General features: G+C 37.9%; 2 protein-coding genes across 3 annotated transcripts; one reads left to right on the top strand and one right to left on the bottom strand.

Moving 5' to 3' along the window:
- Positions 1 to 664: 664 nt before the first annotated feature.
- On the bottom strand, positions 665 to 9,009 carry LOC139949099 (uncharacterized). 2 transcript variants are annotated; one of them, XM_071947505.1, is made up of 6 exons: positions 8,833 to 9,009; positions 7,997 to 8,144; positions 6,623 to 6,671; positions 6,085 to 6,143; positions 5,759 to 5,959; positions 665 to 4,438 (listed from the first exon to the last, which is right to left on the bottom strand). In XM_071947505.1, exons 1-6 carry the CDS (start codon positions 8,924 to 8,926, stop codon positions 4,060 to 4,062), a joined length of 930 nt encoding a protein of 309 aa, XP_071803606.1. In that variant the 5' UTR covers positions 8,927 to 9,009; the 3' UTR covers positions 665 to 4,059. The 2 variants fall into 2 exon arrangements, with proteins under 2 accessions (XP_071803606.1, XP_071803605.1); XM_071947504.1 differs by having other exon boundaries at positions 666 to 4,438; positions 6,085 to 6,152.
- A 256-nt stretch (positions 9,010 to 9,265) lies between these two features.
- On the top strand, positions 9,266 to 18,935 carry LOC139949078 (26S proteasome non-ATPase regulatory subunit 11A-like). Its single transcript, XM_071947482.1, has 11 exons — positions 9,266 to 9,393; positions 10,788 to 10,889; positions 11,900 to 12,024; positions 12,406 to 12,535; positions 13,232 to 13,343; positions 13,989 to 14,071; positions 14,263 to 14,407; positions 15,299 to 15,422; positions 15,751 to 15,912; positions 16,541 to 16,592; positions 18,042 to 18,935. The coding sequence occupies exons 1-11, from the start codon at positions 9,312 to 9,314 to the stop codon at positions 18,182 to 18,184; spliced, it is 1,260 nt and encodes a 419-aa protein (XP_071803583.1). The 5' UTR covers positions 9,266 to 9,311; the 3' UTR covers positions 18,185 to 18,935.
- The last annotated feature ends 837 nt before the right edge of the window (positions 18,936 to 19,772 follow it).

Raw genomic sequence — 19,772 nt, forward strand, 5'->3', positions numbered from 1 at the left:
ATTAACGTCGGCGATTAAATGTTGACTTTAAACAATTACGTGTACGAATCGCCGTTGGTATCGAAGACGATATTGTTAGTCTTTTGTTATACATCATGCATGAATAAAAGACAACTGTCTCTCTGGACTAATCAAAGTAGAGCAACATCGTAAAAGGATGTACAATTCTCACGATTGATCGTTAATTCAAGGATAACTTCGTTGGCTGCTGCAAACAAATAATTAGGTTAATTAAAAATATCAAAATTACCTATCCGGCGTAATTGGCAAACCGGCTCGTCAAATTTCAACAGGGCCAGTTAAACGCCGATAATAGGCATGACGGGTTGGCCTATACTGTTTTAACAGCAATTAGCCATAATTGGTCATAGTTATGAAGTACCAATTAATAAAGTTATTGGACTTCTATATATAGTCAAAAATTAGTTGTTATTTCTTTTACTTTACTGAATATTATATTTATGCAAAATCCATACCTTTTCTTCCTGATTAGACTTTTCTTTTCCTTCTTGAATTTTAAGCAGCGGATCTAAAGGAGATGAAAGCTGATATAATAAATGGACATTTTCTGGGTCAAATTCTCCAAATTTTGGGGTTTGTTCTTGTCCTGGAATTGATGTTTTTTTATTTACATTGGATGCTCATTTTAAGTACAATATGCAACAGTGTTGCCATGCATAAACAGGGATGGGAGTAATTTCTGACACACAAAGAATCTGAAACTGGGATTCAGAGGTTACATTTAAAATGACGGCTATCCCACCTTGTGATAACAGAATCCAAGAAGCTTTTGGGAACAGTATCTTCAGTGCTGGAGAAGTAGATGAAAGAGCATGCGTTATTTTATTTGGAAAAATACAGGGTTTCTATAACTACATAGTACTTTCTATTATATTGAAATTCAATCTAATCGACTTGTTAATAGCCACACTGCAGATGATTTCGTCCCGGCCTAGTTCCAATCGACTAGTGCGAATTTGAGACTAAAACCTGAAGAGGGTATAGACTTTAAAGTGTCTGAATTCAGAAAAAAGTTTCATCCCTTCTTTGAACACATTTTAAAAACAAGCCGTTCTCACAGGTGTGATGTATTCTGTGATTTCCGAATTCTGTGGTGAAAGTAAAACCTACAATCAGGCCCCCATTAAGCTTGTATAATCACAGAAATGTTTTGCTTAGCATAAATAGGTTACCATCAAAAATTTCCAGCATAATTTTCTGCTGAACAGCTTAATGAAATTGGGTCATGGTTGTTAGAAGCCATGTATTTAACAACAATATTAAACTAACAAAGGCACTGTACACGTTAGGTACTTGTCAAAGACCAGTGTTTGCATCACTTGGTGTATCCCACCATAAGCATAAAATAACAAGTCTGTGAAAATTTGGGCTCAATTGGTCATCGAAGTTGCGAAAAAAATTATGAAATAAAAAACACTCATGTTGGACGAGTTTGTGTGCTTTCAGATAGGAATAAAAGACTTCTGGCTAGAAGTCTTTGATTATTTTAGTGAGAACATACCTCTTTCTCAAAAACTACAATACTTCAGAGGGAGTCTTTTCCCACAATGTTTTATACAATCAACAGCTCTCCAATGCTTCTACAAAGTCTGTTTTTAAGTTCATACTTGTTTTGAGTTATTACCAAACGTGTACCTTCCCTTTAAAGCGGTGTCATAATAATATACATGTTCAACAGTTTCATGAAATTTATAGGACCATGGTTCTCACGCCAGCTACTCGCTGTATAAAGATTGTGTTTAATGACACTTCAGTTCTTAAAATTCACTCGAATCTGTTAATATAATATGGAAATTGGTTGTCCACTTAAATTTATCACAGGTAGCAATTCCAGAGTAAGACCAGCATATGTGTAACAGATTCGGCCTCCTTACTTCGGCATGGGACTTTAGACCCACACTTACAAGAAATAAATGAGACATTCTGAAACGTGATTAGATTTTTAATAATGAAGCACAAGAGTTTAGATGTTGACAAAGCTATCCAAAAAACAAAGGCCGGTCTTTTTCTTAACACTTCCTTGAATTTAAGATTGATCGAGTGTAACATTGGTTGATAATTGAACGGGAAGAAGGCGGTGGTGCATAATATGTAACGGGAGACACGTGTTTTTATTCTCACACGTATGTCTTAGATAATACTAATATTGTCCCAATATTCTGAAGTATACACGTGGGGCGAAGCCCTGCACTGTTGATGGCTATAATCTTATTCAGAATCCGTGACAATGAAATCAATTTTTGATATCAGGCTTAGTTTTGCCCATAGTATTTTTAACGTACAAGAATATGAGTCCGACAGCGTTTCTTTAGAAACTACACATTTTTATTCTCACTATTTGTTCATTGTCTGCCAGTTTAAAAGTAATTGTTTCCATATGGATAAGAGTATTATATTAGGTCAGACAGAGTTTTCATTAAAGTCTTCTGTTAGGCCTATCTCTATTTGTTCATTGTCTGCCGCTTAAACACTATGTATTCTTTCAATCTAATGTTTTCTGAATGATCAAAACAAGCATGAATATTTTCTATGGGAATTGTGTACACTATACCACAAAAAATGCATAAATTAACTTGCCTATGCAAAAACATGGAACAAAAGTAAACGCACTTATTGGAGGAAAAATAAATTAGTACACCGTCTTCATTCTAATCAAGAACATAATTGTGCGAGGGGTTTTTCATGCCTGTCATCAGGAGTCAATCGGGGATAATGCTTCTCAATAATTGCGAGTTTTTAAGAGGTCCCTTGTCCAACATTGAAATCTACATATTTTAGTATGCCAAATGGAACCAATACGCTGTCATTGTTTGACACTGCAAGCGGACTTTCTAATTAAAAGTGTTGCAGTGTGTCCCAAAAGAATATAAATGAGTATTTCTCTAGCACCCAGTATGACAAAATGATGAACGATTTTCCTACTCATTTTCAGTCCGTGGTGACAAATTGACTGTGCGAACATGTTGATCTTTAACACGCTCTTGTCTTGTAATTGTTTTCTGAAATTTGACGAATGTGGAAAAAACTAATTTAAAGGGTATTTTTATGCCGTTGTTTTTTAAGGAGTGCCCAAAGATATGTTTTTCTTTTCTTCAAATGAAACAGAAGCAGGCAGTTTTTCAATGATAATAAAGTGGTTTTCTTCTTTTTGCACTTTAACCAAACTAAAATATAACAAAGTAAAATCAAAACAAATCAACTAAAGCACTAAACTCGACTACTACAAACAAATTTGTACATTGGCTTTAACAAGCAAGTATTTACACATTTTTTTGTCATGAGAAGTTTAAAATTACGTTAACAAAGAAAATCACGAAATGTATGAGAAAGTCATGGGACACATCAAATAAACACTTAATTTTCCCATCCGAAGGGTAAATGTTCACTACTTCAGAATGTAATATTTAATAAAGAAAAATGTAACACAACTTGGATGTTCAGATCAGGTACTTTTTTAAGCATGCAACATTTGGTGCCATGGAAACAAGGGGCAATAGGTTTAACCTCCTTGTGCTTACTTTTTTTTAAAACGCCCCACACCAACATACATGAACACCTACAAAAAAGTTAATCCTCAGGAGAGCCAAAACATTAACCCTATCTTTCTTAATAGTAAAAATAAAACTATTATGATATCATATGCACTCAGTATACCTAAATATCAATTTTGTTGTACTGGCCAAAAAGTGACCGTTAAGACATATCAAACAATCTAGAACATTTCCTTTTTTAACAATAACCTAAATTTGTTTTATGTTTTATGTGATGTCCACCACCAACACTGCCAGCCCCCCCCCCCCCGGCCGATTACACTTCCTGTGCTCTTTCATTGTGACTCCCCATCAACAAGGTCATTTTATCTAGGGCATTGTCATCACTAAATTGACTTCCAGCCATAGCCTGCTGCAACAACAAACAAAGCAACTTAATATATATTGCATGGATAGGACTTTATGCTAACCTACCTTGTTGATGTTCCCTTCAACTCTGGTTATCTGTTCTACTGATCAGGTACAGCTAGCCTATCTCCAGTTGGATCTATCTACGTCTACTTGATCTGTCCTCTCTATGGCCTATGGGACTTCTCTCTCTGCTTTTATAATGCGTGTTTTTAGGTTTTCTGGGCGGGGAGGTTGATTCTGATCTATCTCTGTGTCTTGAACGGTAATCTTCTGAGTGTCTATGTGAGTGCTTTGTGCTCTTATCCAGTGAATTGGAATAAGTCCCTTTTCTATTTGCATAATCTCTTTCTTTATGCTTTGAGATCATCTCATCCGACTGCCTTGATTGGTGAGTACCTCTTGATGTTGACTTTTCATATGAGTTTGTCCTCCTGGGCTCATTCTCAGTGTGTGACTTTCGCTGCTTCACTCTGCGTTGTTCTTCATCATCATGACTACTGCTGTGGAATTTCCTTCTGCAAAAGAACAAATTTATCATCAGCCATGTAGTACTACTGCTAATGAAAGTTAAATTTGATGTTTTTGCCATATTTTCAAAATAAGGACAGTTTAACTACATTGGATGGCCCAATTTTTGCTGTGAACAAACTACAAAATATCAATTGGCAACCATTCATGTCAACCCGAAATGAAATGTGTCAATCTATAAAAACAGCAGTTTAACATTTTAATCCTTAATGTTTTCTTCAAATTGGCCACAAATTGTGTGCACTTTTAAAGACTGCACAGAAATTGCTACCTAAACACTCACCATAATGGTTTTTTTTTTTACGAGTGTACAAATGAGGGCTAGAAGGAAAAAGCAATCAGCCACACTTCATGAACTCTTAAAGGTCAAGATGGTTGTCAACAAAATAAACCAATCGATCTGAATAAAAGCACAGCATACTTTGCTTGGGGAGGGGGGGGGGGGGCAACTACTGGTCCAGGTTTCATAAAATGACCAAGTAATTGATGTGGTGTCATGCCAGCAGTATACGGGCATTGACAAATTAAATACTCACATAACCATGAGGAGCCCCATGTGACGTAATTTATATGTCGCATTTTGAAAATCCTCCTAAAAATAAAAATAGTAAGCCCAACACCAACTACAAGACCCACTGTGACATAGACCTTTGATAGCTGGCTAGACCAACATGCACTTCATTCTTTTGCGATGAATTAGTACCTAGTATTTGCAATAAGGTCTATAATGGGAGCGTTCGTTTAGCTGCCCTGAGTCGACCCCGCAGTGCTCACTCGGTCACTCGGGTGAGCCCCTGACAGCAGCTAATTGAACGATCACACTCCCCCTCTCGTGGTGATGGCATGTAACTCAGGTCACCCCCCTGGTGACCCACTCCACAAGCATGGCACTGTGGGCTGACCCTGGTGAGCCCCGTCAAAGCTATTCCAACGTACCGTGGCAGACCGGGGTCGACCTAGGGAAGCTAAACGAACGCACCCATTATTATTAATTTTGGCTTTGGTTTTTACCCATTCACTCATGTGTGTTAGCACTGTTACCTCAGAACTTCCCCCCCCCCACCCCCAAGTCCTGTGGAAAAAATAACACAGCCATGTTACTCAGGTGGGATTTGAACCCACGACCCTTGCAATTCTAGAGCAGTGTCTTACCAACTAGGTCTATTATTGTGACATAAGTAGCGCCCTCTGCTGTCATACCTATTAAATTCTGCAGCCGTTGCTTAATCTCCTCTACTACAACACCCACCCACTTATTATTCAGAAACATTTAATCAACCTGAAAGCAGTAACTAAGAAAATCTCACCTTTGGGTCAGCCTTTCTTCCTCAGAATCAGCTGAACTGGATGAATCAGATTCACTTGATGAGTCTGAAGAACTTGACTCTGAACTAGATTCCGAACTGGAGACGTTACGACGTTTCTTCTTCTTCTTTCCTTTTGTCTTTTTAGATTTCTTTTGTTTCTCCTTTCGTTGTTTTTTCTTCTTTCTTTTTTCTTTGTGAGATCTGAAAACAGAGCAAAAGTATTTGAAGAAGAAACTGTTATTAAAACTGCTGATAAGTCATAATGTTGATAAAGGAATAAATACCGACAGCAAATACTATTCCCTCAATGATAAAAATATTCCTACCGTTTAGAATTTCTTTTGGACGCATGCTCTGTCTCAACTCTTGAGGTTTGACTTGGTGGCTGGATATACTATAACGAAACAAAAAACAAGCAAATAAAGTTCCAAGAAACAAAACAGCTTTGAATAAAAACAAGGTGTATCCCACAACTCTCCAAATCTCATTTTAAACTGACAAATTATAAAGTATTCCCAATGGAATCAGAAACAGTGACTGTGACTGTGTTAAATATGGGAGGTTAGGTTGGTGTAGTGAAAGTCAGGCAAGTGTGAGTGTCTTGCCTGACTTTCCACCTCTGGGTTACCAGTTTGAATCCCACCGGGGACAGAATGGGGATTGTGTTTTCAGTCCCTACATTTTATACAGCATGGGTTTTCCCTGGAATAATTATATGGGGTTTGCTTCCCACATCTAAAATTGAAACTTCCTCATTATTTTTTTTCCTTTGGGTTCTTGGCTAGTGCAGTCCTCAAGTTCGCTTTTCCCAGAGTCCTTGGCTTTACAAACAAAGTCAATAAATTAAACGAAATATCAGCTTACCTGTGATGAAGCTGCCGCTTGTGGGGAGGTTTTCACAACCTTCTGTCCCCTGAAAACAATTGAAATAAAAATATTACGTCAATAAACAAGTATGCATGACAGTACCAGCTTTGTTGTAGTGAGTTTGAAATATCATGAAAGAATGTGGACCATATTGGTGTGACCAGAACCGACCAGTAAAGTGTTAGTCTCAAGTCAAGCAGTCTCCACCATCATGAACATAGTGGAAACCCCGTCACTCTGTTTTCACTGTTTTAAAACATCAGACTTTGGACATGCATCATTATACAATTGTTGCACGCTGGGACGGGTCCATGGCGTTTTGTACACTCGAGGGGGAAATGGCACCGAGGCGAAGCCGAGGGTGCCATTTTCCCTCGAGGGTGTACAAAACCCATGGACCCCAGTCACAACGTGCAACAATTGTTTTGTTATACCTTTGTATAATTGTTATTCCTCTTCTCGAAGTTCTGTGGTCATCTTCAAACATTACGACGGACTATTCATTGTTTAATAAGCAGACGAACGAGAAACAATTCCCTCGAACCCGCGGGTGTTTCGTACACAGCGCGAGATCGACCAATGCTGGGAACGATCAAGGTGATGTACACCGGTGTACATCACTTTTCATGTTACCCGGCCCGTCGCGAGCCATGTAACATGGGTTTTTGTTGCGCGTCACATGATTGGTTTTCGACCAATCAAACTTCACAGTTTGTTACCGAGGTATAACAATCAAAATTGTTTGCCATGAACTTGGATTATATCCAATTGGAGGTAATTGGATTATTGGAGGTAATCCATAGATATGGCATAAGCCTACACGTACCTAAATGTAAGGATCTGATCTCAAATTGATATTTCTTTAACAAAAGTGTACACTTCAAGCGACCCCTTGCATTATGCACAAACTCAAACAGCGCCCTCACTCTTCATGAGGTCAGTCACTGAAGACCAATATCATTAGCTGAGAGTTGAGCATGGTGGGTACACACATGATGCACCATTGTTTGACTTCACTCTTCAATTTTCATGAGGTCAGTCAATGCATAATTCATGTAGCTAAGAGTTGAGCATGGTGGGTTCATGCACATTTCCTTGCTTGACCTCAGCAACGTCAGCCAATGCATATGTATTTGCAAACACACATACATGTGTGTTTGCAAATACATATACATGTAGGCCCTTTTTGAAACCACGGCTACGGCTTTGGATTCGGCTTCAGGCTCCATCCTCTCCTCTGAGCGTGTATGAACAGCATGCGCAATATTGTCACAAAACAACCGCTAGGCCTTACTAGCCTGAGCTGAATCCAAAGCCAACCAAAGCCATGGTTCCGAAATAGGGCCATTGAAGGTTGGACACTCTACTTACAGTGCTGCCATCATGGCTTCCTTTTCAGCCTGTTTGACTTTCTGACGCTCGTCATTAAGACTACTTTCTTTATCCTTCCTATCCTTACTGAACCATTGCAGATCTTTTCCATCTTGCCAACGTCCAACTGGGGCTTTCAAAGAGTGGCCTGAAATGAGTACCAAAATTAAAAACAAATCATTATTTTATCAGTGTGTTTTAAAGTATTTGGCTACATGTAGTTGCTCTCTTCTTAAGTGGTGGCAAGATACAGGATACGGACGGAAAGTCTTTATTGTAAGTTTAAGTTTAAAATTAAAATTTCGCACATCCAGCCACAACTTTTTACCATGTTGCTTTTTATCCGACAGTGTCCGGTTATCTCCCTTCTTATTCTTAATAAAAATAATATTATAGGCCCTAGGGCCTAATATATTTTATAATTTATTATTTAGTTAAATTAGGGATAACTTTCCGTATGGGGCCACCACTTTTTCACCCTTTATTTACAAAATGGGATTTCTCATTGAGGTAAATTAGAATTAGATTAGATAGGCACTACTACTAGTACTATTATAATTATTTCATATCAAATGAAAAAGTGGTGGCGCCGTACGGAAACTTTTCCAGTCGAGGAAAAGTTTCAATAATTAACCACACAACAACCGAAATGCAGTACAACAACAAAATTAACAAAAAATAATAGTTCAAAACTTCTCCCCTGCACACGCACCCCATGCTGGCCACCATTACAAGACACGGACAAGACTCAAGTCGATGCACCACGCACGTGTTTTTTTCCACAAAAAAAGGGGGAAGTCACAAACACGAACAAAAGTCAAGACAAAAATACCAACCTAAATAATACTCTCTGTCTTTGTCTGTCTTCACACTGTCCCATGTGAACTGGTCAGCACCACCTCTCGTTCCTCCTCGGGGAATGTAATACATAACTAAATAGTATTTTACCAACAAAAACACTTAGTATAACCAAACGTTTCTGACAGCAAAAGTTCCACTCCAAACAGACGACATTTCCTAAAATTTGTGACGTGAACTTATGGGGATTTCCTTCTCCATGCAATTCAGTGATGTCAACTCAGTTTTGTTAGACTGGTATAATATACACTTTGTAGTTAAAATTAGTTCTATTGGAGTCTTCTATTGGAGTCTGGGTATAGTTCTACAGACCTACCGCTAAGGCATGGGTTCTGTAAGTAAACGAATGGCACAGACAGAAGACTGGTACCCGCTGTCGAACTTTTCATTTTACAACACTAGATCAATGAGACGTACGAGTAACCAATTGAATGCAGCATTGGCAAAATTAGTCAAGATGGCGACCATGGAGTTGGAGAAAGCTGAGGCTCTTTACGAAACAGATAAAAGTGCTGCGATCGCAATCCTTCATGGAATTGGTAAAATTATTTTTGTGTATATATTATGGGGATACATATTGTGACATTCTTGACGTTTTTACTTGCTGAAAATAGACTTAAAACGCTTGGAAATGCACTGATCAGTGTTCGAGAAATGTGTTGAGTCACGTCAACAACAACCAAGCGAAGAAGCAACAAACAAAGTGAACACATAAATAACCACTCATCCCATGTGCACAACCCAATCATCAATAGCAAAATACACATGATGCACGAACTCAAATTTTACATTAAGTAATATAATGGTTAGTAGACATACTATTCTTTGATATATATATACACGATTCTAATTGAACTTCAAATTCTCAAATTATTGTAATTAATAATATTTCCATTTTCTGAAATGAATGAAAACAGGTTTGTACTTAAAGGAACACGTTGCCTTGGATCGGTCGAGTTGGTCTATAAAAAAAGTTCGTAACCGTTTGCTATAAAATGCATGTGGGTAGAAAGATGTAAAAGTAGAATACAATGATCCACACAAACATGCCTCGAAATTGCACGGTTTTCCTTTTACCTCGTCGACTAACACGGTCGGCCATTTATGGGAGTCAAATTTTTGACTCCCATAAATGGCCGACCGTGTTAGTTCGCACAGTAAAAGGAAAACCACGCAATTTCGAGGCAAAATTGTGTGGATCATTGTATTCTACTTTTAAAACATCTTTCCAACCATATGCATTTCATAAAAAACGTTTACAGACGCTTTTTATAGACCAAATCGTCCGATCCAAGGCAACGTGTTCCTTTAAATTTCAATCATTTTGTTTTTGTGGGGTATTTTTGGCAAGTAAGGATTCATATCATATTGAAATTAATTCTTTTCTGTGAAGTCCATTCATTTATAATGTTCAGATGTTTGTCACGTGTGTCGAGACTCTGACTTAATTTTGTTGAGAATAGTTGTTTAAGATAATTTAAACTAAACTAAAAACTAAAAGTGAGATGGATCATTAGGCCGATGAACTTTCTTGTTAATGTTAGGCCCCTGTCTACTCATCATATTGATGTTGAGCGCCACCCCAGAAGCATACAACAATCTCCTCGACCATGCAACATGCGTACATTACATTTATTCCAACACAAAACATTACTAATCATACGCCATCAGTTGCTCACAACCTCACCAGTCTCTGTTTGCAATTTTGCCCTCAACCCACTCCATGCGGAAAATTCAACGGCAACGCAGAAATTTTTGGCAAGGGGTCATTTTTTGAAATTATTTTAGAAATTCCAGTGAAATTAAATTTGTATGTTCGGGCCTTAAGTTACATGCTTGCGCTGACAGGAAACTAATGATATATCTTCATTGGCCTAAACCATGCAGCTGAGCATTTCATTGTAAATTGAATGAGCCTTTTATTTATTCACAGTAAAGCAAGATGTACAAGCTTCAGATGAGGATGGAATCAGGGTCAAAGAGCAAAGCATCACGGCTCTCGGTGGACTCCTTGCTAAAACAAAACAAGCTGATGGTGAGTATCAAACGTCAACATGAACAGGATAGACTTTAGTCGCAATAATCTACAGTCTACATTACTACAGGCCACCTTAAATTAAAGGAAACTCTTGGTACTTGGTAGATTTTTCTCCTGAAGCTTGCGCTGGGTAACTTATTAACAAGGAGGTCAGGAGAACGTCATCTAATTCGTTTTGTTGTTGTTGGGTTTAGGCCCAGAGAGTGTGAATGTAATTACTTTTGAAGATTTGGTGGGATTTGGAATCTTTGAGGGATTGTGGAAGATTATTCCATAGTTTCAGTGTTCTTGGAAAAAGAGATTGTTCGTAGATGGTAGATGAGATGCTGGGTATTTTTAACTGATTGTCGTTGCCCTTTCTTGCCCTCTGCGGTTTAGGTTCTAAAATTTGGCTGTGGTCGGCTTTGATAACACCATTGATTATCTTGTAAAGTGTTGTTAGCTGGTGTCTAAAACAAATTCTTTTGAAGGCTTTAATTTATGTGCCTTCGGCCACATTGTAATGCGTGTTTTGTTGTATATACAATTTTGAGCTTGTTTTATGAGATTGTTGTTGTTAAAATAGTTTCGTTATCCATCCATGGCTCTCGTGTTGTCGATTAAAAACTAAACAAAACTAAACAAACACAAACTGTCCAACATGAACTCCAGTTATACACTGAGTGAGGTTACTGAACAAACGAGTTCATCACAATTTAACGGGTTTGAGTTTGTTTGTTGTTTGTTTGAATGATATTCCCATCAAGGGAACTCGGCAAACTCCCACAAGGGGTATAAACACCAAGCTGGCAACAGCCAATCTCTCTCATACAAACATTGGTTTAACGTCTATGATTATGAATTACATAAATCAAGAAATTGTGATTCAGTAACTAGATGACAATATTTATTCTAGTCATTGTAAAATCAGCAGTTAGATGGGGGATTCGAACCCACAACCTTCTGATTGCAAGTCCTGCCGTCTAACCACTTGACCACCTTTTGGTATTTTTTGTTCCTTTTCCAAGAGCTTGGAGGTTTGATTAAGTTCACCAGACCGTTTCTGTCCTTTGTCAGCAAAGCCAAGGCAGCCAAGCTGGTCCGAGCCCTAGTAGACCTGTTCCTTGACATGGAAGCAGGCACAGGAAATGAGGTAAGTTGTATCTGATTGGCTTAGTAGGATTTCATACTTTGCTAGGTGGAGCTACAATCTAGTAAATTATTTTTCTAGGATTTGTGCTGGTGCTGAGATTGTGGTGAAGCTGGACTCTGAAAAAGTTGATGTGTGTACAGTAAACACATCAACTTTTTCTGGAGTATCAAAAGTATGAGCATGTCATTCAAGAAGTGGTAAACCATTGAAAAGAAAATTGCCGTTCATTTTGAAAGCTTAGGTTACCAAAACAATCTCAACAGAGACTAGTCCTTACTCTTCCCAAAGGTTTGCTTTGTCAAAGCAAGCCATGTTAACAAACCAAAATACAAAGGTACTCGATAATGACGACTTTTAATTTCCATTACATTTTGTTAACAGGTGTCACTCTGTCTTGAGTGTATAGAGTGGGCCACAACAGAGAAACGCACTTTCCTGCGACAAGCCCTTGAATCCAGACTTATTGCACTTTACTACGAAATAAAGAAATACACTGATGCACTGGCAGTGGGTAAGTACAGAAGTAGTCATCAAAATTATTATATATGGTCTTAGAAGGGGGTTTGAGACCCGTTTGTTATTGAATGCTTTGCGGTTTGCGGTTGGATGGATGGTTTGGGAGTGGATTATGGTGGGCCGTGCAGGCACACCTCGGGGTTGTGTGGTTTTTCTTTATGCGTCGTGAGCTGGCGTGGTCTGCCATTTTGTGGATTCAAAATTTTGACTCCACAGAATGGCCGGCCGTGTTGGTTCGCGACGTAGGGGGAGGACCGTGCAATTTCGGGGGGTGTTTGTGTTGATTATTCTGCTCTACTCTTGAATTATCTATCTGGCCGCATGCAGTTTAAAATAGGGGATGGTCTCGGTCATGGTGATCAACTCAACCGGTCCAGGGCAACATGTTTCTTTGTCTGTCACAAATTTGTTGCCTGCGTGTTTATACATCAATATTTAATTTTTTTTTTTTTTTTTAACATAACAGTAATGTTTTTAATGACTAATTTGTTAACTGTGCATTTCGGCTTTTTAGCCGCTGTATTGCAGTGTTTTAATAAATAAACCATGAATAATAATACATCTTTCATCTAATCTTGTTTTGATCTTTTGTAGAGCTTTTTATTTTTTATTTTTCATTTTTAAAAAAGTGTACCAGAATGGTTGAGTTGTCGGCTATGTTTATTAATACTCTACACCGTTTGACTCAAAGGTTCAAGGTTACTGAAAGAGTTGAAGAAAATGGACGACAAAGCTCTTCTTGTTGAGGTTCAACTTCTTGAAAGTAAAGTGTACCACGCCCTGGGAAATCTTCCAAAATCAAGGTAACTTTTAAAGAACCAAAACACAAGGGCAAATAAAGCTTTTCCCATTTTGTTGTTGTAAAATATACACTTAATTCTCACATAATCAACATAACCCCTACTGGCTTTGGATGATTCATATCAAAGCCAGTCTGCAATATGTAATGTTGTGGTGAATGTAAACAAGATGCACAAATGTACAAAGTTAGTTTGGTGCACTGTGCTACCACACAAAACCTGTGTGTTTGAATGGTTTCAAATTGTCAAAGCTCTTCTTATTGAGGTTCAAAGCCCCAGCCGTGTCATTTGTGTCCTTAAGCAAGACACTAAACCATTGCTTCGTCCTTCGGATGGGACGCTAAGCCGCTGGTCCCATGTGTTATGTAACGCATGTTAAAGAACCCAGTGCATTTATCGAAAAGGGAAGGGGTTCCCCCGGTGTTCCTGGTCCGATAGGCAGCAAATTGCGCCACAGCACCTTGTAAAACATTACATGGTGCTATCAGAATTAGGTCTCATAATTCAAACGTAGTCACACATCTGCAGGAAATACTGTATGTTACAGCTCCAGGAGTGTCACTGGGTGACGGACATGTGCGCTTTATAAGAAGCCACAATTATTATTATTATATCCTTTTAAGAGTAATATTGTTTACATTTTTGCAGGGCTGCTTTGACTTCTGCACGTACCACAGCCAATGCCATCTACTGCCCTCCAAAGCTACAAGCAGCACTAGATTTGCAGTCAGGTATTTCCTCTCACTGTTTATTACTCTGGGGTTACCCCCAGTATATCATTCCATCATTATTTGCATCGGTCTATTAAGGTTTTCAGGTACATTTTTATTATCAACAATTTATCGTTTTCTTACCTCAGAAAAGGCTTCCTTGGCTTTAATTTTTAATGAAAACATTTTTGATTAACCCGCCCCCTCTCAAGGTGTCCTTCATGCTGCGGATGAGCGTGACTTCAAAACAGCTTTCTCTTACTTCTACGAGGCGTTTGAAGGATATGACTCCGTAGTAAACGCTAAAGCCATTGACGCCCTAAAGTATATGTTGCTGTCCAAGATCATGTTGAACAGGTTGGTGCAGTCAATGTAAACAAGATCATTCATTTTAATTGGAGGCAAACTAGCAAACCATTGTATGGTAAGGTTGTCCTCACTTAAAGGCAGTGGACACTGTTGGTAATAACTCAAAATAAAGACCGGATAACCCTTCTTTATGAATTCACCCATTTATTCGCACTCAACAATGTATGGTAATTGATGCAGGTGAAAAATAGTTGCTGGGAGAACTCATAATACTTCAGTCATGAACATAATAATAATAATAATAATAGCCCGTTTTTATATAGCGATTTTCACACCCAGAGGGCGTCTCAAAGCGCTTACACATTATTACCCCTGGTCACTGGGCCTTAAATCACTCCTTAAACCATCTCAACTCCCTGGTGGGGAGTATGCAGCCTGTGCAACATTAATATGCGCTACTCGGCTAAATCAGTCACAAGAACCACCTCTGCCCTCACAGGTACCCATTTACCCCATTTATGGGCATCATTTTGCGTCGTTCTGGGGGTGAGGAGATGGCTACAAAAAGTTGCAGGAGCAGAACTATAAAAAAAATCAGACTGATATCAACAGAAACATAAACACAAATGACCCAACGGTCCTCCCAACATAAACCTGCTAAGCAGCCAGCGCCCACTACGTTGGCACTCAATACGTACGGGTCATTCCAAAGGCACTTAATACAAAGTAAATACCAGAAATGCTGTGATTATAATAAATTAAGGGGATGACGGCCTGGAGGATACTAGGATACCAAAGAATTACACAATACAAAAACACAATTATCGATGGAGGTAACACTCTTATTGTTTCTGTACAAGTTTTACCGTAGCTAGGCACAGACATCAATGTTGTGTTCGAAGCACTCTATAGATATTTTTTTTTCCCTTTTTCTTTCAGTGCCGACGATGTTCAGTCAATAGTGAGTGGAAAGTTGGCTTTGAGATACGCTGGTCCAGATGTTGAAGCTCTCAAATGCATAGCAAGTGCCAGCAAGAACAGATCTCTCTCTGAATTCCAACAGGTACATTTCATTCCCAACCTTCTTCACTTGTTTCTGTCTGCTTTCTTTATTTGGGTCCGCTGCCTTTAAATCATCTTTTTGACTGTCTGAAAATATGTGGAGAAACCATTTCTGTACAAACAAATCCATGTGACAGTGCCAGGTCATTTTTGAGTTTTTCCAAGGACCTCCGTATGTTTCACGATCCAGAGGAAACTCTCTTAAAATTTGTTGATAAGGCCATAAAATTTTATTTTATTTTTAACATGAAATATTGTAGTGAAGTAGAGAATCTATTCCATTTCTGTCATTAACACTTTGTTTTCTTGTAAATATTTGATAATTCCAGACAAAAAGCAAGTACACAAAAGAGTTAGAGGATGATCCCATTATCCGAGCCCATCTGGATTCACTGTATGACAATCTCCTAGAGCAGAATCTCTGCCGTATCATCGAGCCATTCTCAAGGGTACAAGTTGCACATGTCGCCAGTATCATCAAACTCCCACTGGTCAGTACAAAGTCATTTTAATGATAAGCCATTTGGTAAACTCAAACTTAAAACACCACTTTTCATCTTATGATTTGATTATATGGGTGCGTTCGTTTAGCTTCCCTGGGTCGACGCCGGTCAATGCCGAGTGGCTTAGATAATTAAATTCAAGTTCTGGTGGTTTAGTCATTGGGGTGTGGGTTCGAACCCTGGTTAGGACACTTGTGTCCCTGAGCAAGATAATTTACTATAATATCTGTTCACCCAGGGGTCTAAATGGGTACCTGCAAGGGTAGCAGTTGATATTCTGTTTGAAAAAGCCTTTTGACCGCTACGGCAGCATGAGGCTGTATACTTTCCAGGGAGCTGAGAAAAATTACAGGAATGTTATTGGCCCAGTGACCAGGGCACTAATCAAAGCACATTGATACATGATTGTAAAATGCGCTTTAGAAAAACTAGTTCTCACTAACGCTTAAAAGTGTGTGTGAGAATGTCGTGGGTCAATGAATTCTTGATTCTTGTTTGTGCATCAAGCCTCACAAAACTATGTTTCACCCGTTAGTAAGGACGTGTGGTGTGTACTCTAAGTTTTCTCAATTAGTCAATATTTCAATCCTAATTGCATTCTGTGTTTCTCCAATAGAACCTTGTTGAAAGAAAGCTGTCACAGATGATCTTAGACAAGAAATTTCATGGTGAGAATTTTCTTTTAATTTTTTGTTGTTGTAAGATTTGATATCAGTTGTGTCATTATTTCTTGACATTACCTTTATAATTTCCGGTCTCTCCTGTCCATTTTGTTTTTGTTTTTTCTTTGTTTATTGTTTTGTTGTACTTTATCACGGGGTGTTCCCCACAAGCCTTGGGTGATTTGAACAGCCTCCTTACTCACTAGATTCTACTGTTGAACTGTCTCGTATACTCTTTGCTTGTATTTTGTCCAATGGTTCTGTCTTTTGTTGTTGTGAGTACAGTAACAAATGTTACATTGAATTGAATTGAAATAATGTACCATTTGTATATGTTATACAAGAGTGATGCAATAAATAGACGTACTGAGACTTATTTGTCTCAGGTCCTATAGTTTCAGAGACAGATGTCATTTTAAATATAAAAAAATTGAGTCTGAGAGAGGCTTCAGGCATGAAGCCTCTCTCAGACATCTGAAAGCTCACAATTCTATGCAACAAGGTTGTTTTTCATTTTCTTTAAAGCCATTGGACCCTTTCGGTACAGAAAAACAAATTAAAGTTCACAGATTTACGAATAACTTACAGGGTTTACAGAAGATAGTGGTGAAAGACTTCTCTTGAAATGTTAGTCCATGAAATACTTTACTTTTTGAGAAAACAGCAAAACAATATCAATTCTCGATAGCGAGAATTACGGATTTATTTTAAACACATGTCATGACACGGCGAAACGCGCGGACACAAGGGTGGGTTTTCCCGTTATTTTCTCCCGACTCCGATGACCGATTGAGCCTAAATTTCCACAAGTTTGTTATTTTATATAGAAGTTGTGATACACGAAGTGTGGGCCTTGGAAAATACTGTTTACCGAAAGGGTCCAATGGCTTTAATTATGTGCTTGCAACTTTGATGACCAGTTGAGCCTAAATGTTCACAGGTTTTTTAATTGTATGCATATGTTGGGATACACCAAGTGAGAAAAATACCATTAGTTTAAGAAGCCTACAGCAGAGTCTCTACATTTCACTCCAGTCTTTACGCCCCAAAATTTGAATCTTGGATATAATGTTTCTCAGATTGTGTTTTCCTATTAGGGATTATTCTTTGTGCAGAGACATTATTCGCTCTGCGGGCGATTTCACGAAACGCTAGGATTAATCCTAACTCGAGTTAGGACGAGTAACCCATCCAAACTTAGGATGGGTTCAATGCGTCCTATGTAGTTGGATACGGAACTGATATCGTCCTAAGTCCTAAGTTAGGAAGAGTTTGGTTAAATCAACGGCTGGATTTTTGATGATATCTATAAAATAAAAAAATTCAGATTGTGTACATCTACATTTATATGGGGTTAAAACAATTGAAGGGTTCCAATAACCAAAGGTATACTTTTTTTGATTTTAAATGAACATTGTAAATTTTCACTAATTGATGTCTTCTATCTCTTTACAGGTATTCTAGACCAGGGTGAGGGAGTTCTCATCGTATTTGATGAACCTGTTGTTGACCAAACCTACGAGATGGCACTCAACACTATACAGAGTATGGGGAAAGTCGTTGATGCTCTTTACAAGAAAACTATTAAGTTGTATTGATGTTTGAATATAAAGTGTTATTAATTTAGCCTCAAACAAGAAGCTTTACTATCTTTTTAGTGCTTGGTAAAATGGGGTTCAGGATGGCAGGATCTTACTTTACTTGTCACTGGGGTAGATTGTCGGCATGGGGAAGATTCCATAAGTTGAAAAAGGGAAAAGGGAATGTTTCTAAAGTAAAAAGCATTATAAATGTGTTTGCTTTAAATAGGGATGTCTTCTTGTTGCTAAAAACGGAATTTCTTGACTGTGAAATTCTTGCTCTTGGAATATTTTCAAAAGCCAAAACCTTCACCTTCAAATTTAAAAATGTCCAGAATGCCCATTAGCTTATGATGAACATCTTTGCAAAAGTCTCAATGGTTTATTGCACAGACCTTTATCATCAATTAAAGTGCTGACAATAAACTTTCTAGTAAATAAGGATTTTTTTTATACATCTACACGCATTTGACTCGTCTAAAATTTCAATGTGTAATCGGTTTTACAGGACTTCATTTTTAAACTTTTGAGTTTGAAGATTTCATTTAAAACTGTAACTGAGAATGTATACTACTTGATCACATATTTTCCCTGTGGCCAAGTTATGTATACAACACAAATCCAAAACAATCTCAAGTGCTAATCACAATTTTCGTAACCGTCTTCGTAGTAAATGTGTTTGCCAGGGAACAGTCTGTATCCCCCATAACAAATTCAGGGGGTATCTGATGACAATTTGCTTTGTAATAAATATGAAAACTTCATTACATTTACTGCGTGAAGTGTTTGATTTCTTAAAACTTGTTCCACACACCAAATAAATGTTATTTATGAGACTTGGGATAGACAAAGACAAAGAATTATGATCTTCCATGATAGGATTGTAAGATTTTTCATTAAATTTGTGTCAATTTAATTTGTGTGTCTTCTTGAAAGACTTTTTAAACCATCATATTATGATAAATAACATCTGGGGATTATAATTCTTCAAAGTTAGTTGAAGGAGTTTTAGAGTAGAAACGATTTTGACTTCTGTAGGCCTATCCATTTGTGTAACAGGCCTACACTGTACTTGTTTTATTGTTGTTGCATGGTCACAATCTGTGTTGTTTTGGTTTTATCAGTTGAAAGCACCAGTCTCATTTCCTAAGAAAAACAATTACATGTACATCGGCAATTTGAGCCAAACTGGCCATGGTTATTCTAAATACCGCCCTCCTACGACCATTCGGGAAACCGTTCGTGGTTATCTGAAAGAGAAATTGAGTGTGTATTATTATAAGTAGGTTTGGCATGTGTTGTATTGTTTTGTTCCTAATTATTTTTTAAACATAATTTACCCTGACACAGTACCCTTCCCGATTTCTTTGAAAACAAAATAGAAAAGGAAAACTTTAGGCCAAGTAGACTACTTACTATCCCAACGGTGAAAACAATATCCTTTATCCAGATGCAAAAATTAACAGCTATCAAACAATAATTATGTTACATGTGTTTTTTCCACACCGTGGTGTTTCTAAAGTTGTTAACGGACATGAGCAGCCCTTTTTTTTTTACACCACTCGGCCTTGATTAAGAATACTATTACAGGAACATTACAAAACAC

This window comes from Asterias amurensis, chromosome 16 (genome assembly GCF_032118995.1).
Source record: "Asterias amurensis chromosome 16, ASM3211899v1".
Lineage (NCBI taxonomy): Eukaryota > Metazoa > Echinodermata > Asteroidea > Forcipulatida > Asteriidae > Asterias > Asterias amurensis.

Bases quoted from the DNA above. Each gene is read 5' to 3' on its own strand.
- LOC139949099 (XM_071947504.1), bottom strand. From the start codon at position 8,926: ATGTATTACATTCCCCGAGGAGGAACGAGAGGTGGTGCTGACCAGTTC. The intron at 6,672-7,996 runs GTAAGTAGAGTG...AATTGTTTTCAG, and splicing joins GAAGCCATGATGGCAGCACT to GGGACAGAAGGTTGTGAAAA. The intron at 5,960-6,084 runs GTAGGAATATTT...CTCTGTTTTCAG, and splicing joins TCCAAAAGAAATTCTAAACG to ATCTCACAAAGAAAAAAGAA.
- LOC139949078 (XM_071947482.1), top strand. From the start codon at position 9,312: ATGGCGACCATGGAGTTGGAGAAAGCTGAGGCTCTTTACGAAACAGAT. The intron at 15,423-15,750 runs GTACATTTCATT...TGATAATTCCAG, and splicing joins CTCTCTCTGAATTCCAACAG to ACAAAAAGCAAGTACACAAA. The intron at 15,913-16,540 runs GTCAGTACAAAG...TTTCTCCAATAG, and splicing joins GTATCATCAAACTCCCACTG to AACCTTGTTGAAAGAAAGCT.